Genomic DNA, 26,474 nt, shown 5'->3' on the forward strand with positions numbered 1-26,474 from the left:
CAGAGGAGGAAGACAGAGGAGGGAGTAAAACAGAGGGAGAAGGACAGAGGAGGAAGACAGAGGAGGGAGAAACCTTGAGCCGGGTCCCTTTGGCTCCTGTGGAGTCGGCCCTCTCGCTGCCGGCCAAATCCACCAGGCTGATTTTGCTGACCTGTGACAGAAACATCAATGTGAGTGCAGGGATATGCATTAGCTGACTAAAGTCCTTTATTCTCACTGTTGGCAGCAACAGTTGGCACCAGACACCCTCCTTCACAATGTCACGGACACATTATCAAGTGCCCTCACAGGCACACGTAGGGCGACAAGTTACCTTTTTCAATTAGCTTTAAAGCCCAAATCCTTAATTCGTTTTTCAGTCCAATAGCAACCAATAACTCTTTTTCCCTATATACAGCTGAGGGATGAGGCTGGAGCAATTTAAACCAATCTGAAATTGATAGATGGAGCAATGGGTGCAAGCACTGATAACAAAACAAAAAACAGCAATTAATTCATTTTTTTTTTATGTCCTTGAAATCACAGAGTTCAAGCAGTTTACAGAGAGCTTTGGATGAATCTCAGAATAATGTTTCTCTAGTTCTCTCTCCTCACATCTCTCTGATGTTTTAAAGGCAATGTAGCACCTTATTTTTCCCTCAATGCCAGAAACCCAGATAACATTAACCTTATCGCACTTGATTTAAATCAATTATTATAATATTATAATGTTATTTTAAAAGTTAGGTTTGTTATTTTCTCCAAATCAACTCTAACTTTCGGAGGGGGGGAAAAATCCCTACAAGACCGCTAAGGTCACCATCACACGATTATTTTTTTTTTTAAACGTAGTAAAAAGTGGGATACGTTTGTGAGAATAAGGCGTCTACTCGTCAATCTGAAGGGCACATTTCATCCCTGACAACGTCCACTCTGCTATCGACAATGGAAGGAGAGCTTCAGCAAGAAGTTGTTCTTCTCAAAGTGGATGCTGTCCCTACCAGCGATGTGGCTCCTAAAGCATCTCAAACAGCCACAGCAGCATCAGCAGAGACCGTGAGAATGGAAGTGAAACGGGGGTAAGTGAAAGAGCTAGCGTGCTTCCTTCCTGCTAACGTTAGCTAGCTATAGAGCATTTAGTTCACGTCTTCCATCTAAATAACACTGATATAACTAACCAAATGTAAACATGTCTGCCAGGTGCTGGTAGCTAAATGCTGATGGTGTCACACTATATAGAGTACAAGCTCATGGGAAATAATTGTTTTAGCCGTGACGGAGGTCACTGTTACTGTATATAGCAAGTTTTCAAGGTGTTTGTGGGGGGTTGCGCGTTGGGGTAAATCGGCCAGTCTGTGGCTCCGGGAGGACAATGACCCAAACACACCTCCAGACCTGGCCTGTATTATAATAGACCTGGCCTGTAGACCTGGCATGTATTATAATAGACCTGGCATGTATTATAATAGACCTGGCCTGTATTATAATAGACCTGGCCTGTATTATAATAGACCTGGCCTGTATTATAATAGACCTGGCCTGTATTATAATAGACCTGGCCTGTATTATAATAGACCTGGCCTGTATTATAATAGACCTGGCCTGTATTATAATAGACCTGGCCTGTATTATAATAGACCTGGCCTGTAGACCTGGCCTGTATTATAATAGACCTGGCCTGTATTATAATAGACCTGGCCTGTATTATAATAGACCTGGCCTGTATTATAATAGACCTGGCCTGTATTATAATAGACCTGGCCTGTATTATAATAGACCTGGCCTGTATTATAATAGACCTGGCCTGTATTATAATAGACCTGGCCTGTAGACCTGGCATGTATTATAATAGACCTGGCCTGTATTATAATAGACCTGGCCTGTACTATAATAGACATGGCCTGTATTATAATAGATCAGGCCTGTATTATAATACACCTGGCCTGTATTATAATAGACCTGGACTGTACTATAATAGACATGGCCTGTATTATAATAGATCAGGCCTGTATTATAATACACCTGGTCTGTATTATAAAAGACCTGGCCTGTATTATAATTAAACTGGTTTGAATTAAGTGTTATTTTGACCAAGAAGGAGAGAGATGGAGGGCTGCATCAGGATGACACCAATCGAGATGGTTTGGGTTGAGTTGGACCGCAGAGTGAAGGAAAAACAGCCAACAAGTGCTCAGCATATGTGGGAACTCCTTCAAGACTGTTGGAAAATAATTCCAGGTGAAGCTGGTTGAGAGAATGCCAAGACTGTGCAAAGCTGTCATCAAGGCAAAGGGTGGCTACTTTGAAGAATCTCAAATATAAAATGTATTTTGATCTGTTTAACACTTTTCTGGTTACTACATGATTCCATATGTGTTATTTCATAGTTTTGATGTCTTCACTATTATTCTACAATGTAGAAAATAGTAAAAAATTAAAATTAAAAAAACCTTGAATGAGTAGGTGTGTCCTAAATTTTGACTGGCACTGTAGCTATCTACTTACCTCTTCAAGGAATACCTAGGATAGGATAAAGCAATCCTTCTGCCCCCCCCCCCCCCCTTAAAAGATGTAGATGCACTATTGTAAAGTGGCTGTTCCACTGGATGTCATTAGGTGAATGCACCAATTTGTAAGTCGCTCTGGATAAGAGCGTCTGCTAAATGACTTAAATGTAAATGTAAATGTAATCTAAGTTTGTCACTGGTATGGGCTAGTAAATATCCTAAACCTAGCCAACTAGACTGATTGCCGCGAACTAAAACCGAACATTCTCGCTAATGTTCACTCAAATATTTCCACGGGTAATTGATTAAATTCAATGTTTATTCTATAAACATTCTATATGTTGTTGTCATATTGTAGAAAATCCTCACAGCCATGTAAACCATGTACAGTAAGATACTACAGCCAATACGTTCCCCCAACATGTGAGTCATAGAACCCACGTATATTAGTTACTATAAACAGGGTCGTTCGGGGCGCTGAATGCTGATTGGCTAACAGCTGTGGTACTGTATATCAGACCGTATACCACCGGTATGACAAAACATTTATTTGTACAGCTCTAACTACGTTGGTAACCAGTTTATAACAGCAATAAGACACCTCGGGGGTTTGTGGTATTTGGCCAATATACCACAGCTAAGGGCTGTATCCAGGCACTCGGCGTTGTGTTGTGGCTAAGAACAGCTCTTATCCGTGGTATATTGGCCATATACCACACCTCCTCGGGCCTTATTGCTTATTTATACAGCAACAACTACATACATATCTGTTAGAGTCCAATATCTGCTGCCTGAACTTTAAAGAAGAATGTGAGGAGAGAGGAAGCAAGGAGAGAGGAAGCAAGGAGATTCAAACCTGGTTGCACTTCACTGTACTACAGTGTACTGTATAATATGAAGAGAGATCATTCTGGCCGAGACAGCGCCCCCCCCCCCCCCCCCCCCCCCCCCCCCCCCCCCCCGCCCCCCCTACCTTCTCAGAGGTGTTATCAGTCTCAACATCGTGTCGTTTCTGAGTGAAGATGATGTTGAACACAGCGTGGGAGCGACTGCTAGTCTCGTTCATGTTGGTGGCGGCCACCGTCCTGCAGAGAAGAAGAGAATGTTGGGTCACGTTTATTTGGCACCAAAATTGAAGAAAACTGACGGAAACAGGATTTACCTTTCCTGGACTTGTCCAATAAGAAACATTAATTTGTACTTTGTGCCCCCCATGACCCTGATCTGTGTCACTTCAACAACACCACAGAACATCCTGTATGATGTAACACCACAGAACGAACATCCTGTATGATGTAACACCACAGAACATCCTGTATGATGTAACACCACAGAACATCCTGTATGTAACAACACCACAGAACATCCTGTATGATGTAACACCACAGAACATCCTGTATGATGTAACACCACAGAACATCCTGTATGATGTAACACCACAGAACATCCTGTATGATGTAACACCACAGAACATCCTGTATGACGTAACACCACAGAACATCCTGTATGATGTAACACCACAGAACATCCTGTATGACGTAACACCACAGAACATCCTGTATGACGTAACACCACAGAACATCCTGTATGATGTAACACCACAGAACATCCTGTATGACGCAACACCACAGAACATCCTGTATGATGTAACACCACAGAACATCCTGTATGATGTAACACCACAGAACATCCTGTATGATGTAACACCACAGAACATCCTGTATGTAACAACACCACAGAACATCCTGTATGATGTAACACCACAGAACATCCTGTATGATGTAACACCACAGAACATCCTGTATGATGTAACACCACAGAACATCCTGTATGTAACAACACCACAGAACATCCTGTATGTAACAACACCACAGAACATCCTGTATGTAACAACACCACAGAACATCCTGTATGTAACAACACCACAGAACATCCTGTATGTAACAACACCACAGAACATCCTGTATGATGTAACACCACAGAACATCCTGTATGATGTAACACCACAGAACATCCTGTATGATGTAACACCACAGAACATCCTGTATGATGTAACACCACAGAACATCCTGTATGTAACAACACCACAGAACATCCTGTATGATGTAACACCACAGAACATCCTGTATGACGTAACACCACAGAACATCCTGTATGTAACAACACCACAGAACATCCTGTATGTAACAACACCACAGAACATCCTGTATGTAACAACACCACAGAACATCCTGTATGTAACAACACCACAGAACATCCTGTATGTAACAACAACACAGAACATCCTGTATGTAACAACACCACAGAACATCCTGTATGATGTAACACCACAGAACATCCTGTATGATGTAACACCACAGAACATCCTGTATGTAACAACACCACAGAACATCCTGTATGATGTAACACCACAGAACATCCTGTATGATGTAACACCACAGAACATCCTGTATGATGTAACACCACAGAACATCCTGTATGACGTAACACCACAGAACATCCTGTATGTAACAACACCACAGAACATCCTGTATGTAACAACACCACAGAACATCCTGTATGTAACAACACCACAGAACATCCTGTATGTAACAACACCACAGAACATCCTGTATGTAACAACACCACAGAACATCGTGTATGTAACAACACCACAGAACATCCTGTATGATGTAACACCACAGAACATCCTGTATGATGTAACACCACAGAACATCCTGTATGATGTAACACCACAGAACATCCTGTATGATGTAACACCACAGAACGAACATCCTGTATGATGTAACACCACAGAACGAACATCCTGTATGATGTAACACCACAGAACATCCTGTATGATGTAACACCACAGAACATCCTGTATGATGTAACACCACAGAACATCCTGTATGATGCAACACCACAGAACATCCTGTATGATGTAACACCACAGAACGAACATCCTGTATGATGTAACACCACAGAACATCCTGTATGTAACAACACCACAGAACATCCTGTATGATGTAACACCACAGAACATCCTGTATGATGTAACACCACAGAACATCCTGTATGATGTAACACCACAGAACATCCTGTATGATGTAACACCACAGAACATCCTGTATGATGCAACACCACAGAACATCCTGTATGATGTAACACCACAGAACATCCTGTATGATGTAACACCACAGAACATCCTGTATGATGTAACACCACAGAACATCCTGTATGTAACAACACCACAGAACATCCTGTATGATGTAACACCACAGAACATCCTGTATGATGTAACACCACAGAACATCCTGTATGTAACAACACCACAGAACATCCTGTATGTAACAACACCACAGAACATCCTGTATGTAACAACACCACAGAACATCCTGTATGTAACAACACTACAGAACATCCTGTATGATGTAACACCACAGAACATCCTGTATGTAACAACACCACAGAACATCCTGTATGTAACAACACCACAGAACATCCTGTATGTAACAACACCACAGAACATCCTGTATGTAACAACACCACAGAACATCCTGTATGTAACAACACCACAGAACATCCTGTATGTAACAACACCACAGAACATCCTGTATGATGTAACACCACAGAACATCCTGTATGACGTAACACCACAGAACATCCTGTATGTAACAACACCACAGAACATCCTGTATGTAACAACACCACAGAACATCCTGTATGTAACAACACCACAGAACATCCTGTATGTAACAACACCACAGAACATCCTGTATGTAACAACACCACAGAACATCCTGTATGTAACAACACCACAGAACATCCTGTATGATGTAACACCACAGAACATCCTGTATGATGTAACACCACAGAACATCCTGTATGTAACAACACCACAGAACATCCTGTATGATGTAACACCACAGAACATCCTGTATGATGTAACACCACAGAACATCCTGTATGATGTAACACCACAGAACATCCTGTATGATGTAACACCACAGAACATCCTGTATGATGTAACACCACAGAACATCCTGTATGATGTAACACCACAGAACATCCTGTATGTAACAACACCACAGAACATCCTGTATGATGTAACACCACAGAACATCCTGTATGATGTAACACCACAGAACATCCTGTATGATGTAACACCACAGAACATCCTGTATGATGTAACACCACAGAACATCCTGTATGATGTAACACCACAGAACGAACATCCTGTATGATGTAACACCACAGAACATCCTGTATGATGTAACACCACAGAACATCCTGTATGACGTAACACCACAGAACATCCTGTATGTAACAACACCACAGAACATCCTGTATGTAACAACACCACAGAACATCCTGTATGTAACAACACCACAGAACATCCTGTATGTAACAACACCACAGAACATCCTGTATGTAACAACACCACAGAACATCCTGTATGTAACAACACCACAGAACATCCTGTATGATGTAACACCACAGAACATCCTGTATGATGTAACACCACAGAACATCCTGTATGATGCAACACCACAGAACATCCTGTATGATGTAACACCACAGAACATCCTGTATGATGCAACACCACAGAACATCCTGTATGATGTAACACCACAGAACATCCTGTATGACGTAACACCACAGAACATCCTGTATGATGTAACACCACAGAACATCCTGTATGATGTAACACCACAGAACATCCTGTATGATGCAACACCACAGAACATCCTGTATGATGCAACACCACAGAACATCCTGTATGATGTAACACCACAGAACGAACATCCTGTATGATGTAACACCACAGAACATCCTGTATGATGTAACACCACAGAACATCCTGTATGATGCAACACCACAGAACATCCTGTATGATGCAACACCACAGAACATCCTGTATGATGTAACACCACAGACGCATTGAGACAGAAGAAGAAGAACAACAACCCCATAACAATGGTTGAGTCATCTGGGATCAGTCTATGATCCATCCTAATAATGAAGCACAGAAACCTCCACGGTGAATAGTTTTATACGAGGGGCTAAAATTAATTGCAACAAGATAAGCCAAAGAACAGATCCATTAAAACGAATTTCCCCAATCGCTCTCTAGCAAACAAAACATTAATTTTCAGCTGCCTAAAAATTTGAGGTGGTTTAAGCCGGTTCGTCAACGGCTGGTTCTGCTACTGTATAATTGCGATTGTTAGTTTCGAGCTAATGAAACGAGACAATGTGCTAATTTGTAGTAAACTGGGGGGGAATAGAACACAGTCCAGAGTGTTGCAGTAGAGAGAATAGAGTCATTAGAACACAGTCCAGAGTGTTGCAGGAGAGAGAATGGAGTCATTAGAACACAGCCCAGAGTGTTGCAGTAGAGAATGGAGTCGTTAGAACACAGCCCAGAGTGTTGCAGTAGAGAGAATGGAGTCATTAGAACAAACCCCAGAGTGTTGCAGTAGAGAGAATGGAGTCATTAGAACACAGTCCAGAGTGTTGCAGGAGAGAGAATGGAGTCATTAGAACACAGCCCAGAGTGTTGCAGTAGAGAGAATGGAGTCGTTAGAACACAGCCCAGAGTGTTGCAATAGAGAGAATGGAGTCGTTAGAACACAGCCCAGAGTGTTGCAGTAGAGAGAATGGAGTCATTAGAACACAGCCCAGAGTGTTGCAGGAGAGAGAATGGAGTCATTAGAACACAGCCCAGAGTGTTGCAGTAGAGAGAATGGAGTCATTAGAACACAGCCCAGAGTGTTGCAGTAGAGAATGGAGTCGTTAGAACACAGCCCAGAGTGTTGCAGTAGAGAGAATGGAGTCATTAGAACACAGTCCAGAGTGTTGCAGGAGAGAGAATGGAGTCATTAGAACACAGCCCAGAGTGTTGCAGTAGAGAGAATGGAGTCATTAGAACACAGTCCAGAGTGTTGCAGGAGAGAGAATGGAGTCATTAGAACACAGCCCAGAGTGTTGCAGTAGAGAGAATGGAGTCATTAGAACACAGCCCAGAGTGTTGCAGGAGAGAGAATGGAGTCATTAGAACACAGCCCAGAGTGTTGCAGTAGAGAGAATGGAGTCATTAGAACACAGCCCAGAGTGTTGCAGTAGAGAATGGAGTCGTTAGAACACAGCCCAGAGTGTTGCAGTAGAGAGAATGGAGTCATTAGAACACAGTCCAGAGTGTTGCAGGAGAGAGAATGGAGTCATTAGAACACAGCCCAGAGTGTTGCAGGAGAGAGAACGGAGTCATTAGAACACAGTCCAGAGTGTTGCAGTAGAGAGAATGGAGGTCATTAGAACACAGTCCAGAGTGTTGCAGGAGAGAGAATGGAGTCATTTGTCAATACAACAATTTTTCCTCCTGACAAACAACAAAGTGGAAGAACACTGTTCGATACTGACACCTCAGTGGCGGGGTGGATGAATAGACAGAGCACAGTAGAGGGGTGGATGAATGGACAGAGCACAGTGGAGGGGTGGATGAATAGACAGAGCACGGTGGAGGGGTGGATGGATAGACAGAGCACAGTGGAGGGGTGGATGAATAGACAGAGCACAGTGGAGGGGTGGATGAATGGACAGAGGACAGTAGAGGGGTGGATGAATAGACAGAGCACAGTGGAGGGGTGGATGAATAGACAGAGCACAGTGTAGGGGTGGATGAATAGACAGAGCACAGTGTAGGGGTGGATGAATAGACAGAGCACAGTGGAGGGGTGGATGAATAGACAGAGCACATTGGAGGGGTGGATGAATGGACAGAGCACAGCCGAGGGGTGGATGAATAGACAGAGCACAGTAGAGGAGTGGATGAATAGACAGAGCGGAGTAGAGGGGTGGATGAATAGACAGAGCACAGCCGAGGGGTGGATGAATAGACAGAGCACAGTGGAGGGGTGGATGAATAGACAGAGCACAGTGGAGGGGTGGATGAATAGACAGAGCACAGTGGAGGGGTGGATGAATAGACAGAGCACAGTAGAGGGGTGGATGAATAGACAGAGCACAGTGGAGGGGTGGATGAATGGACAGAGGAGAGTAGAGGGGTGGATGGATAGACAGAGCACAGTGGAGGGGTGGATGAATAGACAGAGCACAGTAGAGGGGTGGATGAATAGACAGAGCACAGCCGAGGGGTGGATGAATAGACAGAGGACAGTGGAGGGGTGGATGAATAGACAGAGCACAGTGGAGGGGTGGATGAATAGACAGAGCACAGTGGAGGGGTGGATGGATAGACAGAGCACAGTGGAGGGGTGGATGAATAGACAGAGCACAGTGGAGGGGTGGATGAATAGACAGAGCACAGTGTAGGGGTGGATGAATAGACAGAGCACAGTGTAGGGGTGGATGAATAGACAGAGCACAGTGGAGGGGTGGATGAATAGACAGAGCACATTGGAGGGGTGGATGAATAGACAGAGCACAGTGTAGGGGTGGATGAATAGACAGAGCACAGTGTAGGGGTGGATGAATAGACAGAGCACAGTGGAGGGGTGGATGAATAGACAGAGCACATTGGAGGGGTGGATGAATAGACAGAGCACAGTGGAGGGGCGGATAGATGGACAGAGCTCAGTCGAGGGGTGGATGAATAGACAGAGCACAGTGGAGGGGTGGATGAATAGACAGAGCACAGTGGAGGGGTGGATGAATAGACAGAGCAGAGTGGAGGGGTGGATGAATAGACAGAGCACAGAGCTGTCTGACTGAGCTAAGCAGCACTGATATATCACCACATAGGTGCGTACAGCTACACATCAGGATGGTACATTTTAGTAAGTTAATGGAGATTCCAAGGTTACAGAACTGCCAGGTATAGAGAAATCAATTCATTCATCGATGAATTAATTAATTATTGAGTAATTTATCATCGACAGGGCTAATATGGTTCCAATACGTTTCAGCATGGACACGTGCTCACCCACCCAACAAGTCTGAAAACTGCAATAATTCATCGTTGTTTTGTACCTACGATCATTGAAATGCCTGTTTGTCCTGTTTGTCTGCTGGAGTGTCCTAGTTATACGGCTATCTCAGCTGGTGTCTGATGTGTTTGGTTAATTAACTCTCATGTAAAATCTTTTCTGGTCTGCCAGTTCAAGACTTCTCAGGCAGTAAATTCCCTTATGGACAGAGCACCGTGTGCTTAATTAATCTATTCGTTCTCGGCCAACGTGGTACAGAATAGCCTGCTGCGTCTCACCGAGGCTGCGTCCCAAATTGCCCCCCGGTAAGGGCTCTGGTCGAAGGTAACACACTGAACACAGGATGTCATTTAGGACAGGAACCCGAGCAGACGGCTCATACTAATGGCTGGAACGGAGCAAACGGAATGGCATCAAACACATGGAAACCATGGTAACCAAGTGTTTGATGTATTTGATACCATTCCACTGATTCCGCTCCAGCCATTAGCACGAGCCCGTCCTCCCCAATTAAGTAGCCACCAGCCTCCCGCGGGGCCAAAACCTTCTCTATACTTTCAATCCATTTAGATGCATGCTCAACATATTGCTTCCTTCTAAGTGCTATTGCTAACGGGGATTTTGGAGCCAGAATATTTAACATTGTGTCACGCCCTGGCCTTAGTATTCTTTGTTTTCTTTATTATTTTAGTTAGGTCAGGGTGTGACATGGGGAATGTTTGTGTTTTGTCGGTTTTGGGTGGTTATATGGTAAAGGGGGTGTTGGGTGTAGTGTATGGGTTTGTGTTGAGTGTATGTGTCTAGCTGTGTCTATGTTGGGTGTAGTTGTCTAGGAAAGTCTATGGTTGCCTGAATGGGTTCCCAATTAGAGACAGCTGATTTCTGTTGTCTCTGATTGGGAGCCATATTTAAGGTAGCCATAGGCTTTAGTTTGTTGTGGGTAATTGTCTATGTCTGAACGTTTGTAGCCTGTGTATGTGCACGACGTTTATTAGCTTCACGGTCGTTTTTTGTTTTGGTTAGTTTGTAAGTGTTTTTGTTTCGTTTTTTCCTTCTCCTCAATAAAAGGAAGATGGCTTATTTTCCAAATGCTGCGTTTTGGTCCGTCAATCCCCCACACGATCGTGACACATTGACTCCATGAGAAACCCTATCACCCCGTATGCAGTTGAACTCAGCACTGTATTACATTGACAGTCATTTCGCAGACACTCTTGTCCAGACTGACTTAGTGGATTCGTCATAAGGTCCCTATGTGAGACAACCACAATCATAGTAAGTCAAACTTTTCCTCAATAAATCAACAAACAGCAAAGTCAGCGCTTGTAAGAGAAGACACGTGTGAGGATTTAAAAAGATACTTTTTGAAGAGGTAGGTTTTCAGACGTTTTTGGGAAGATAGGGACTCAGCTTTCCTGACGTTAGGGGGAAGTTTGTTCCAACATTGGGGTGCCGAGCACCCACCTACCCATCCACCCAACCACCCACCCACCCACCCACCCATCCACCCATCCACCCATCCATCCACCCAACCACCCACCTACCCATCCATCCATCCACCCACCTACCCACCCACCCACCCATCCACCAAACCACCCAACCAAATACCCACCCACCTACCCATCCATCCACCCAACCACCCACCCACCCAGCCACCCACCCACCCACCCACCCACCCACCTAGCCATCCACCCACCCACCCACCCACCCATCCATTCACCCACCTACCCAACCACCCACCCACCCAGCCATCCACCCACCCACCCATCCATTCACCCACCTACCCATCCATCCACCCAACCACCCACCCACCCACCCAGCCATCTACCCACCTACCCATCCATTCACCCACCCACCCACCTCCCCATCCACCCACCTACCCAACCACCCACCCACCCAGCCATCCACCCACCCACCCACCCATCCATCCAACCACCTACCCATCCATCCACCCATCCATCCATCTGTCCCCTCACCTGGCCTTGTTTCCAGAGTCCATGAGGTCCTGGATGTCGTTGTAGGAGGTGACAGCCAGCTTGGACAGGTCCTCTACGTATGGCCCCATCAGGGGGTGTTCCCTCACACGCAGGTTCCCCTTATTCTTAGGGTTCAGGAGGTCACGCACACGCTCACAGTAGATCTCCATGTAGCTCACCTGAGGAGGAGGGAGGGAGGGGGAGGGAGGACGGGAGAGGGGGGTGGGGGACAAAGAGTTACATTACCAACTAGGTCTTTCTAGTCTTTCTTCAATTCCTCGTTTCCTCTCTCCTCATATCCTTCTCAAAATGCGAATTGGAGCTGGTCTAGGGTTTCCGGGATGATGATATTGATGTGAGTCATGACCAGCCTTTCAAAGCACTTCATGGTTACAGACATGAGTGCTACATTGCGGTAATAATTTAGGCAGGTTACCTTCGCTTTCTTGGGCACAGGGACTATGGTGGTCTGCTTGAAACATGTTAGTATTACAGACTCAGACAGGGAGAGGTTGAAAATGTCAGTGAAGACAGTTCCCAATTGGTCCGTGCATGAGTACACGTCCTGGTAATCCGTCTGGCCCAGCGGCTTTGTGAATGTTGACCTGTTTAAAGGTCTTGCTCACATCGGCTACGGAGAGCGTGATCACAAAGTCTTCCGGAACAGCTGGTGCTCTCATGCATGCTTCAGTTTTGCTTGCCTCGAAGCGAGCATAAAAGGCATTTAGCTCGACTGGTAGGCTTGTGTCACTGGGCAACTCGCGGCTGGGTTTAATTTGAAGTCAATAATATCCAACGAGCGTCAGAGCCGGTGTAGTAGGATTCAATCTTAGTCCTGTATTGACGCTTTGCCTGTTTGATGGTTCGTCGGAGGGCATAGTGGGATTTCTTATACGATTCCGGATTAGCGTCCCGCTCCTTGAAAGTGGCAGCTTTAGCTGTTAGCTCAGTGCGGATGTTGCCTGTAATCCATGGCTTCTGGTTGGGATAAGTACGTACGTTCACTGAGGGAACGACGACATCGATGCACTTATTGATGAAGCCAGTGATTGAGGTGGTAAACTTCTCAATGCCATTGGATGAATCCCGGAACATATTCCAGTGTGTGCTAGCAAAACAGTCCTGTAGCTTAGCATCCGTGTCATCTGACCAGTTCTGTATTGAGTGAGTAACTGGTACTTCCTGCTTTAGTTTATGCATGTAAGCAGGAATCAAGAGGATAGAAATATGGTCATATTTGCCAAATGGAGGGCGAGGTAGAGCTTTGTATGCGTCTCTGTGTGTGGAGTAAAGGTGGTCTAGAGCTTTTTTTCCTCTAGCTGCACATGTGACGGATTTAAGTTTGCCTTTATTAAAGTCCCCGGCCACTAGGAGCACCGCTTCTGGATGAGCATTTTCTTGTTTTCTTATGGCGGTATACAGCTCGTTAAGTGTGGTCTTAGTGCCAGCATCGGTTTGTGGTGGTAAATAGACAGCTATGAATAATATAGATGAGAACTCTCTTAGTAGATAGTGTGGTCTACAGCTTATCATGAGTTACTCTACCTCAGGCGAGCAATACCTCGAGACTTCTTTAATATTAGACATCACGCACCAGCTGTTATTGACAAATAGACATCCCTGCCCCTCGTCTTACCAGACATTGTAACGATTGTCTAGCTCTTCCTCCTCCTCGGACGAGGAGAGGAGAGAGGGATCGGAAGACCAATGTGCAGCGAGGTATGATGACATAATGATTTATTAACTGAAGTCAAAGACGAACACGAAAAACACTTGGAAAATTACAAAACAACAAACGAACGTAGACTGACCTAAAACATGTGAACTTACATATAACGAAGAACGCACGAACAGGTACACGACTACAAACAAACGATACAGTCCCGTGTGGTAACATATACGACACAGGAGACAACCACCCACAACAAACAATGTGAAACAACCTACCTTAATATGGCTCTCAATCAGAGGAAACGTAAACCACCTGCCTCTAATTGAGAACCATATCAGGTAACCCATTAACCAACATAGATTCATATAACATAGAATGCCCACCCCAACTCACGCCCTGACCGGCTAAACACATACAAAACAACAGAAAACAGGTCAGGAACGTGACAGACATAGCTGCTCTGTCCTGCCGATGCATGGAAAACCCAGCCAGCTCTATATTTTCCTTGTCGCCGTTCAGCCACAACTCGGTGAAACATAAGATATTACAGTTTTTAATGTCCCGTTGGTAGAATAGTCTTAATCGTAGATCTACCAGTTTATTTTCCAATGATTTTACGTTGGCCAATAGTACGGATGGTAGTGGTGGTTTACCTACTCACTGACGAATTCTTACAAGGCAACCCGCACTCCTCCACCTTTTCCCCATTCTTTTCTTCACGCGAATGACGTGGATTTGGGCCTGGTCTTGAGAAAGCAGTACATTCTTCACAGCGGACTCATTAAAGAAAACATATTTATCCAGTTCAAGATTGAATAATCGCCGTTCTGATGTCCAGAATCTCTGTTCGGCCATAAGAGACAATAGCAGTAACATTATGTACAAAATAAGTTACGAACAATGTGAAGAAACAAACAAAATAGCAGAGTTGGTTAGGAGCCCGTAAAACATAGAGAGGCCTTGTACAATAACTGTACGTACCTCCACAGAGTAGGACTTGCTATTGTCGTTATTACTGTCGTTGAACTTGGTGAAGAGGTCTTCACACATCTAGGGGGAGAAAGAAAGCAAAGGGTTTGCAGTGAACATTTATTATCAATTTATATATGGTTCATCTGTACACGTACAGATACAAACACATTGACACATTGAATAAACAATTATCCAATGTGTTGCACCACAGTATAGAGGGGAGCTGGTATAGAGTAGGTGTGATGGGTTCTTAACCCTCAGCTACTCTGATATCAATGTGAAATAATCTACAGTGGATCTACTGTTTACAATACAGACTGGAACATGGGCTTTGTTTTTATTTCCAACACCCTAGATGGGATTCGTGTTACATTATGTTGAGGTATGGAGCGCCAGGTGTGCTATTGGTCTGGAGTAGGGATGCAAAATTCCGTTAACTTTCTGAAAATTGCCTGGATTTCCAGCTATCCTGTTTGGACGATTCAAGGATTTCCTGCTTATTCCATCCTGATTCTGGGAATCTTCCAACCAGGAAAACCAGGGAATTTTCTGGAATTTTGCAACCCTGGTGTGGAGGTAACAGTATATCCGGCAACCCTGGTGTGGAGGTAACAGTATATCCGGTATACCAGCGGGATGATGCCTTCCTGGTCCTTCAAGTCCGGCTTGCCCATCATGGTGTAGGACTTCCCAGATCCGGTCTGGCCATAGGCAAAGATACAGACGTTGTATCCCTCGAAGGCATGGAGCAACATCTCCTCACCAATGTCCTTGTACACCTGCTGCTGGCCAGCAAAGTTGATGTCCTCGGGCTGCGGAGAGACAAAAACACGGTGAGTCAGGTAACTATTCATATTGACCATCTACAAGTAGAGTCAGGTAACTATTCATATTGACCATCTACAAGTAGAGTCAGGTAACTATTCATATTGACCATCTACAAGTAGAGTCAGGTAACTATTCATATTGACCATCTACAAGTAGAGTCAGGTAACTATTCATATTGACCATCTACAAGTAGAGTCAGGTAACTATTCATATTGACCATCTACAAGTAGAGTCAGGTAACTATTCATATTGACCATCTACAAGTAGAGTCAGGTAACTATTCATATTGACCATCTACAAGTAGAGTCAGGTAACTATTCATATTGACCATCTACAAGTAGAGTCAGGTAACTATTCATATTGACCATCTACAAGTAGAGTCAGGTAACTATTCATATTGACCATCTACAAGTAGAGTCAGATAACTATTCATATTGACCATCTACAAGTAGAGTCAGGTAACTATTCATATTGACCATCTACAAGTAGAGTCAGATAACTATTCATATTGACCATCTACAAGTAGAGGCAGGTAACTATTGAAATTGACCAACACGTTGGTGAAAAGATTAATTGAATTGTTTTGTGGAGTGTTCTAGAATACCAGTGGGTTTGGAGTTTCTTTTTAAGGTCAACGAGGACAAACCAAGACGCAACTACAAGGTCGATTCACTTGAAAAAAAGTCCGGTTCAACTTTGACTAAAAGTCCGGTTCAAGGCTGTTGTGCCTGACCACACTAATCACTAGTCTCTAATGAAAATCAGCATGTGTTGAGTTGCTCCCTGGGTGGTATGGTATCATACAGTACACAGTCAGTCAGAGGTACAGGTACTTACCGAGGTGTGTGACCAGTACGAGTAATCAAAGTTGAAGCTCTTGTTCTCTTTGGGCTGCTTGGGGTTGAGGATGGCTGAAAGACATGACAGAACAGAGAGAGAGGGTCAGGGGGGGGGGGGGGGGGGAGTGAGGAGGAGGGTGACCAGGGTGAGAGAGTCGACCTGCTGTGTGAAACTAGATCTGGTCGCTGGGTCACCGATCGCCCGCGTTAATGCTTGCGTCCCAAATGGCACCCTATTCCCTACATAGTACACTACTATTGACGAGGATAGGGAGGGAGGGAGGGAGGGAGGTAGGGAGGTAGGGAGGTAGGGAGAGAGGGAGGGAGGGAGGGAGGGAGGGAGAGAGGGAGAGAGGGAGGGAGAGAGGGAGGGAGGGAGGGAAGGAGGGAGGGAAGGAAGGAAAAGTGCTTAGTCTCTGGCTCACTGCTCCCATAAGCACTTACAGACAGACTGTTCCCGTCTGGACAATTACAGACAGACTGTTCCCGTCTGGACAATTACAGACAGACTGTTCCCTTCTGGACAATTACAGACAGACTGTTCCCATCTGGACAATTACAGACAGACTGTTCCCTTCTGGACAATTACAGACAAACTGTTCCCTTCTGGACAATTACAGACAGACTGTTCCCTTCTGGACAATTACAGACAAACTGTTCCCTTCTGGACAATTACAGACAGACTGTTCCCTTCTGGACAATTACAGACAGACTGTTCCCTTCTGGACAATTACAGACAGACAGACTGTTCCCATCTGGACAATTACAGACAGACTGTTCCCTTCTGGACAATTACAGACAGACTGTTCCCATCTGGACAATTACAGACAGACTGTTCCCTTCTGGACAATTACAGACAGACAGACTGTTCCCTTCTGGACAATTACAGACAGACTGTTCCCTTCTGGACAATTACAGACAGACTGTTCCCTTCTGGACAATTACAGACAGACTGTTCCCTTCTGGACAATTACAGACAGACTGTTCCCGTCTGGACAATTACAGACAGACTGTTCCCTTCTGGACAATTACAGACAGACTGTTCCCTTCTGGACAATTACAGACAGACTGTTCCCTTCTGGACAATTACAGACAGACTGTTCCCTTCTGGACAGTTACAAACAGACTGTTCCCTTCTGGACAATTACAGACAGACTGTTCCCTTCTGGACAATTACAGACAGACTGTTCCCTTCTGGACAATTACAGACAGACAGACTGTTCCCATCTGGACAATTACAGACAGACTGTTCCCTTCTGGACAATTACAGACAGACTGTTCCCATCTGGACAATTACAGACAGACTGTTCCCTTCTGGACAATTACAGACAGACTGTTCCCATCTGGACAATTACAGACAGACTGTTCCCTTCTGGACAATTACAGACATACTGTTCCCATCTGGACAATTACAGATAGACTGTTCCCTTCTGGACAATTTGTCACGATCGTGTGGGAGTGAGACGGACCAAAACGCAGCATGTGGAAAATAAGCCATCTTCTTTTATTATTGAAGAAGGCAAAACGAAACAAAACACTTACAAACTAACAAAACAACAAACGACCGTGAAGCTACAAAACAAAAGTGCACACACAAGCTACTAACGTTTAGACATACAGAATTCCCCACCAACATCGGATCAAGCAGCGTGTGCAACAACAACAGGACCCACCTACACTGGACTATTGGAATTGGGAGGAAATTCTGGACCGAGAAATACCAGGAGAATATAACCGCCCCAAAGCTGAGCTGGAGGCAGCGAAGGCAGAGAGGCGGAGATATGAGGAGGCAGCAAGGAGACGTGGCTGGAAGCCTGAAAAGCCCGTGAGTACTACCCAAAAATTTCTTGGGGGGGGGGGGGGCTAAGAGGTAGTGGGCCAAGGGCAGGTAGGAGACCTGCGCCCACTTCCTAGGCTAACCGTGGAGAGCGGGAGTACGGGCAGACGCCGTGTTACGCAGTAGAGCGCACGGTGTCTCCTGTACGGGTGCATAGCCCAGTGCCGGTTATTCCACCTCCCCGCACTGGTAGGGCTAGATTGGGCATTGAGCCAAATGTCATGAAGCCGGCCCTACATATCTGGCCACCAGTACGTCTCCTTGGGCCGGCTTACATGGCACCAGCCTTACGCATGGTGTCCCCGGTTCGCCTACATAGCCCGGTGCAGGTTATTCCACCTCCCCGCACTGGTCGGGCGACGGGGAGTATTCAACCAGGTAAGGTTGGGCAGGCTCGGTGCTCAAGGGAGCCAGTACGCCTGCACGGTCCGGTATTTCCGGCGCCACCTCCCCGCCCCAGCCTAGTACCACCAGTGCCTACACCACGCACCAGGCTTCCAGTGCGTTTTCAGAGCCCTGTTCCTCCTCCACGCACTCTCCCTATGGTGCGTGTCTCCAGCCCAGTGCCTCCAGTTCCGGCACCACGCACTAAGCCACCTGTGCGTCTCCAGAGCCCTGTACACACTGTTCCTTCTCCCCGTACTCGTCCTGATGTGCGTGCACTCAGCCCGGTGCCACCAGTGCCGGTACCACACACCAGGAGTATAGTACGCTTTGAGAGTCCAGTGTGCCCTGTCCCTGCTCCCCGCACTAGGCTTGAAGTGCGTGTCTCCAGTCCGGTGCCTCCAGTTCCGGCACCACGCACCAGGCCTACAGTGCGTCTCAGCCGGCCAGAGTCTGCCGTCTGCCCAACGGCGCCTGAACTGTCCGTCTGCCAAGCGCCGCATGAACTGCCCGTCTGCCATGAGCCTACAGAGCCTTCCGCCAGACAGGAGCAGCCAAAGCCTTCCGCCAGACAGGATCAGTCTGAGCCATCCGTCTCCGCAGCGCCATCTGAGCCATCCGTCTCCGCAGCGCCATCTGAGCCATCCGTCTCCCCAGCGCCGTCTGAGCCATCCGTCTGTCCCGAGCCATTAGAGCCGCCCGTCTGTCCCGAGCCGTCAGAGCCGTTAGTCAGTCAGGAGCCGCTAGAGCCATTCGTCAGACAGGATCTGCCAGAGCCGCCAACCAGACAGAATCTGCCAGAGCCGCCAACCAGACAGAATCTGCCAGAGCCGCCAACCAGACAGGATCTGCCAGAGCCGCCAACCAGACAGGATCTGCCAGAGCCGCCAACCAGACAGGATCTGCCAGAGCCGCCAACCAGACAGGATCTGCCAGAGCCGCCAACCAGACAGGATCTGCCAGAGCCGCCAACCAGACAGGATCTGCCAGAGCCGTCAGCCAGCCATGAGCGTCCAGAGCCGTCAGCCAGCCATGAGCGTCCAGAGCCGTCAGCCAGCCATGAGCGTCCAGAGCCGTCAGCCAGCCATGAGCGTCCAGAGCCGTCAGTCAGTCATGAGCTGTCCCTCAGCCCAGAGCGGCTATTTATCCAGAACTGCCCCTCAGTCCAGAGCTGTCTCTCTGTCCGGAGCTGCCTTTCAGTCCGGAGTTGCCCCTCTATCCTGAGCTACCTCTCTCTCCTGAGCTACCTCTCTATCCTGAGCTATCCCTCTATCCTGAGCTATCCCTCTGTCCTGAGCTATCCCTCTGTCCTGAGCTATCCCTCTGTCCTGAGCTATCCCTCTGTCCTGAGCTATCCCTCTGTCCTGAGCTATCCCTCTGTCCTGAGCTATCCCTCTATCCCGGGGCTGCCCCTTGTGTCGATGTTACCCAAAGGATTAAGTGGGTGTAATATGAGGGTGGCCATTTGTAAGGGGAGATGTAAGCTGGGATTGACTATGGTGGGGTGGGGACCTCGCCCTGAGCCTGAGCCACCACCGTGGTCAGATGCCCACCCAGACCCTCCCCTAGACTTTGTGCTGGTGCGCCCGGAGTTCGCACCTTATGGGGGGGGTTATGTCACGTTCCTGACCTATTTCTGTTAGTTTGTTGTATGTGTTAGTTGGTCAGGACGTGAGTTTGGGTGGGCATTCCATGTTGTCTGTTTCTATGTTGGTTTAGGGTTGCCTGGTATGGCTCTTAATTAGAGGCAGGTGTTTGGCGTTCCTCTAATTGAGAGTCATATTTAGGTAGGTTGTTTCAGAGTGTTCGTTGTGGGTGGTTGTCTCCTGTGTCAGTGTTTGTCGCACCATACGGGACTGTTCGGTTTGTTTTTGTACATCGTCATTTTGTGTAGCCTATTTTCCCTGTTCGTGCGTTCTTCGTGTTTGATGTAAGTTCGTCGTCCAGGTCTGTCTACTCCGTTTGTTGTTTTGTTAGTTTATAGTGAAGTTCGTGTTTTCGTGTTTTCTTTAAATAAATTATGTATTCACAACCCGCTGCGCCTTGGTTCCATCACTACTCCTCCTCTTCGGTTGAAGACAATCTGGACAATTACAGACAGACTGTTCCCATCTCGACAATTACAGACAGACTGTTCCCTTCTGGACAATTACAGACAGACTGTTCCCATCTGGACAATTACAGACAGACTGTTCCCTTCTGGACAATTACAGACAGACTGTTCCCTTCTGGACAATTACAGACAGACTGTTCCCATCTGGACAATTACAGACAGACTGTTCCCTTCTGGACAATTACAGACAGACTGTTCCCATCTGGACAATTACAGACAGACTGTTCCCTTCTGGACAATTACAGACATACTGTTCCCGTCTGGACAATTACAGACAGACTGTTCCCTTCTGGACAATTACAGACAGACTGTTCCCTTCTGGACAATTACAGACAGACAGACTGTTCCCTTCTGGACAATTACAGACAGGCTGTTCCCTTCTGGACAATTACAGACAGACTGTTCCCATCTGGACAATTACAGACAGACAGACTGTTCCCGTCTGGACAATTACAGACAGACTGTTCCCTTCTGGACAATTACAGACAGACTGTTCCCTTCTGGACAATTACAGACAGACTGTTCCCTTCTGGACAATTACATACAGACAAACTGTTCCCTTCTGGACAATTACAGACAGACTGTTCCCATCTGGACAATTACAGACAGACTGTTCCCTTCTGGACAATTACAGACAGACTGTTCCCTTCTGGACAATTGCAGACAGACTGTTCCCTTCTGGACAATTACAGACAGACTGTTCCCGTCTGGACAATTACAGACAGACTGTTCCCTTCTGGACAATTACAGACAGACTGTTCCCTTCTGGACAATTACAGACAGACTGTTCCCTTCTGGACAATTACAGACAGACTGTTCCCTTCTGGACAATTACAGACAGACTGTTCTCTTCCGGAAAATTACAGACAGACTGTTCCCTTCTGGACAATTACAGACAGACTGTTCCCATCTGGACAATTACAGACAGACTGTTCCCTTCTGTACAATTACAGACAGACTGTTCCCTTCTGGACAATTACAGACAGACTGTTCTCTTCCGGAAAATTACAGACAGACTGTTCCCTTCTGGACAATTACAGACAGACTGTTCCCTTCTGGACAATTACAGACAGACTGTTCCCTTCTGGACAATTACAAACAGAATGTTCCCGTCTGGACAATTACAGACAGACTGTTCCCTTCTGGACAATTACAGACAGACTGTTCCCTTCTGGACAATTACAGACAGACAGACTGTTCCCTTCTGGACAATTACAGACAGACTGTTCCCGTCTGGACAATTACAGACAGACTGTTCCCGTCTGGACAATTACAGACAGACTGTTCCCTTCTGGACAATTACAGAGTAAAGACAGACAGACTGTTCCCTTCTGGACAATTACAGACAGACTGTTCTCTTCTGGACAATTACAGACAGACTGTTCCCGTCTGGACAATTACAGACAGACTGTTCCCTTCTGGACAATTACAGACAGACTGTTCCCTTCTGGACAATTACAAACAGACTGTTCCGTCTGGACAATTACAGACAGACTGTTCCCTTCTGGACAATTACAGACAGACTGTTCCCTTCTGGACAATTACAGACAGACAGACTGTTCCCTTCTGGACAATTACAGACAGACTGTTCCCGTCTGGACAATTACAGACAGACTGTTCCCGTCTGGACAATTACAGACAGACTGTTCCCTTCTGGACAATTACAGACAGACAGACTGTTCCCTTCTGGACAATTACAGACAGACTGTTCCCTTCTGGACAATTACAGAGTAAAGACAGACAGACTGTTCCCTTCTGGACAATTACAGACAGACTTTTCTCTTCTGGACAATTACAGACAGACTGTTCCCGTCTGGACAATTACAGACAGACTGTTCCCATCTGGACAATTACAGACAGACTGTTCCCGTCTGGACAATTACAGAGTAAAGACAGACAGACCGTTATCTCCTGTTAGCTTCTGTTATTTTCTGAAGCTCTGTGCTACTACTGAATGAATGGACACTGTCAGAATAGGCCTGTCTGTGTATTAGACTGAATGGACACTGTCAGAACACTGCCCATTCCAATACATATGGACAGCGAATTAGGTTCGTAGGGGAGAGGGACAAAAAAAACTGTTAGAATAATTCACATTAGCCCCGCTCACATGCTCAAACATATTGCTCCATTCTACGTGCTAGTGTGGGGCGGCAGGTAGCCTGGTGGTTAGAGCGTTGGGCTAGTAACCGGAAGTCGTTCTGCCCCTGAACAAGGCAGTTAACCCACTGTTCCTAGGCTGTCAATGTAAATAAGAATTTGTTCTTAACTGACTTGCCTAGTTAAATAAAATAAAAATGAATAAAATAGTGTTATGATTGGAAAGGAGACAGATGTGAGGGGGTAAAATTGACTGTAAAGTCACATGATGTGAACCTAAACTAACATTCTAGATTAGGTGTTGTGGAGTGATGTGAACCTAAACTAACATTCTAGATTAGGTGTTGTGGAGTGATGTGAACCTAAACTAACATTCTAGATTAGGTGTTGTGGAGTGATGTGAACCTAAACTAACATTCTAGATTAGGCTTTGTGGAGTGATGTGAACCTAAACTAACATTCTAGATTAGGCATTGTGGAGTGATGTGAACCTAAACTAACATTCTAGATTAGGTGTTGTGGAGTGATGTGAACCTAAACTAACATTCTAGATTAGGTGTTGTGGAGTGATGTGAACCTAAACTAACATTCTAGACTAGGTGTTGTGGAGCGATGTGAACCTAAACTAACATTGTAGATTAGGTGTTGTGGAGCCTAAACTAACATTCTAGATTAGGTGATGTGAACCTAAACTAACATTCTAGATTAGGTGTTGTGGAGTGATGTGAACCTAAACTAACATTCTAGATTAGGCTTTGTGGAGTGATGTGAACCTAAACTAACATTCTAGATTAGGCTTTGTGGAGTGATGTGAACCTAAACTAACATTCTAGATTAGGCGTTGTGGAGTGATGTGAACCTAAACTAACATTCTAGATTAGGCTTTGTGGAGTGATGTGAACCTAAACTAACATTCTAGATTAGGCTTTGTGGAGTGATGTGAACCTAAACTAACATTCTAGATTAGGCGTTGTGTAGTAATGTGAACCTAAACTAACATTCTACCTTAGGTGTTGTGGAGCGATGTGAACCTAAACTAACATTCTAGATTAGGCGTTGTGGAGTGATGTGAACCTAAACTAACATTCTAGATTAGGCGATGTGGAGCGATGTGAACCTAAACTAACATTCTAGATTAGGTGTTGTGGAGCCTAAACTAACATTCTAGATTAGGCATTGTGGAGTGATGTGAACCTAAACTAACATTCTAGATTAGGTGTTGTGGAGTGATGTGAACCTAAACTAACAGTCTAGATTAGGCATTGTGGAGCCTAAACTAACATTCTAGATTAGGTGTTGTGGAGTGATGTGAACCTAAACTAATATTTTACATTAGGCGTTGTGGAGTGATGTGAACCTAAACTAATATTTTACATTAGGCGTTGTGGAGTGATGTGAACCTAAATTGTGTGTGTGTGTGTGTGTGTGTGTGTGTGTGTGTGTGTGTGTGTGTGTGTGTGTGTGTGTGTGTGTGTGTGTGTGTGTGTGTGTGTGTGTGTGTGTGTGTGTGTGTGTGTGTGTGTGCTTCCTTTTCCATAGTACTGTAATATGGGTTACATGCTGGGCAACGTTTTATACTCATCAACAAGGTCTGTCCTCCACAACAAGGTCTGTCCTCCACAACAAGGTCTGTCCTCCACAAGGTCTGTCCTCCACAAGGTCTGTCCTCCACAACAAGGTCTGTCCTCCACAACAAGGTCTGTCCTCCACAACAAGGTCTGTCCTCCACAACAAGGTCTGTCCTCCACAAGGTCTGTCCTCCACAACAAGGTCTGTCCTCCACAACAAGGTCTGTCCTCCACAAGGTCTGTCCTCCACAAGGTCTGTCCTCCACAAGGTCTGTCCTCCACAAGGTCTGTCCTCCACAACAAGGTCTGTCCTCCACAACAAGGTCTGTCCTCCACAACAAGGTCTGTCCTCCACAACAAGGTCTGTCCTCCACAACAAGGTCTGTCCTCCACAACAAGGTCTGTCCTCCACAACAAGGTTTGTCCTCCACAACAAGGTTTGTACTCCACAACAAGGTCTGTCCTCCACAACAAGGTCTGTCCTCCACAACAAGGTCTGTCCTCCACAACAAGGTCTGTCCTCCACAACAAGGTCTGTCCTCCACAACAAGCTCTGTCCCCCACAACAAGCTCTGTCCTCTACAACAAGGTCTGTCCTCTACAACAAGGTCTGTCCTCCACAACAAGGTCTGTCCTCCACAACAAGGTCTGTCCTCCACAACAAGGTCTGTCCTCCACAACAAGGTCTGTCCTCCACAACAAGGTCTGTCCTCCACAACAAGGTCTGTCCTCTACAACAAGGTCTGTCCTCCACAACAAGGTCTGTCCTCCACAACAAGGTCTGTCCTCCACAAGGTCTGTCCTCCACAACAAGGTCTGTCCTCCACAAGGTCTGTCCTCCACAACAAGGTCTGTCCTCCACAACAAGGTCTGTCCTCCACAAGGTCTGTCCTCCACAACAAGGTCTGTCCTCCACAACAAGGTCTGTCCTCTACAACAAGGTCTGTCCTCTACAACAAGGTCTGTCCTCCACAACAAGGTCTGTCCTCCACAACAAGGTCTGTCCTCCACAACAAGGTCTGTCCTCCACAACAAGGTCTGTCCTCCACAACAAGGTCTGTCCCCTACAACAAGGTCTGTCCTCCACAACAAGGTCTGTCCTCTACAACAAGGTCTGTCCTCTACAACAAGGTCTGTCCTCCACAAGGTCTGTCCTCTACAACAAGGTCTGTCCTCCACAACAAGGTCTGTCCACAACAAGGTCTGTCCTCCACAAGGTCTGTCCTCCACAACAAGGTCTGTCCTCCACAAGGTCTGTCCTCCACAAGGTCTGTCCTCCACAACAAGGTCTGTCCTCTACAACAAGGTCTGTCCTCCACAAGGTCTGTCCTCCACAAGGTCTGTCCTCTACAACAAGGTCTGTCCTCCACAACAAGGTCTGTCCTCCACAACAAGGTCTGTCCTCCACAACAAGGTCTGTCCTCCACAACAAGGTCTGTACTCCACAACAAGGTCTGTACTCCACAACAAGGTCTGTCCTCCACAACAAGGTCTGTCCTCCACAACAAGGTCTGTCCTCTACAACAAGGTCTGTCCTCCACAACAAGGTCTGTCCTCCACAAGGTCTGTCCTCTACAACAAGGTCTGTCCTCCACAACAAGGTCTGACCCCCACAACAAGCTCTGTCCTCTACAACAAGGTCTGTCCTCCACAACAAGGTCTGTCACCTCAACATGAGTCACCTCAACATGAGTCACCTCAACATGAGTCACCTCAACATGAGTCACCTCAACTCAATGGATGAAATGATGAAGGTAAGCAGCCAGTTTGT

The 26,474-nt window shown here is 46.0% G+C and overlaps 1 protein-coding gene across 1 annotated transcript in view; it reads right to left on the minus strand.

Annotated features, from left to right (window-relative positions):
- Positions 1–26,474, minus strand: part of kif1aa (kinesin family member 1Aa) — a gene marked incomplete in the record, with an annotated part of 191,337 nt that overhangs the window by 116,044 nt on the left and 48,819 nt on the right. Inside the window, 6 exon segments of the mRNA XM_055943926.1 lie at positions 74–151; positions 3,460–3,571; positions 12,391–12,569; positions 15,044–15,112; positions 15,664–15,846; positions 16,700–16,773. Of these exon segments, the coding sequence (XP_055799901.1) occupies positions 74–151; positions 3,460–3,571; positions 12,391–12,569; positions 15,044–15,112; positions 15,664–15,846; positions 16,700–16,773 (695 nt within the window).

Source organism: Salvelinus fontinalis, chromosome 14 (assembly GCF_029448725.1).
Source record: "Salvelinus fontinalis isolate EN_2023a chromosome 14, ASM2944872v1, whole genome shotgun sequence".
NCBI lineage: Eukaryota > Metazoa > Chordata > Actinopteri > Salmoniformes > Salmonidae > Salvelinus > Salvelinus fontinalis.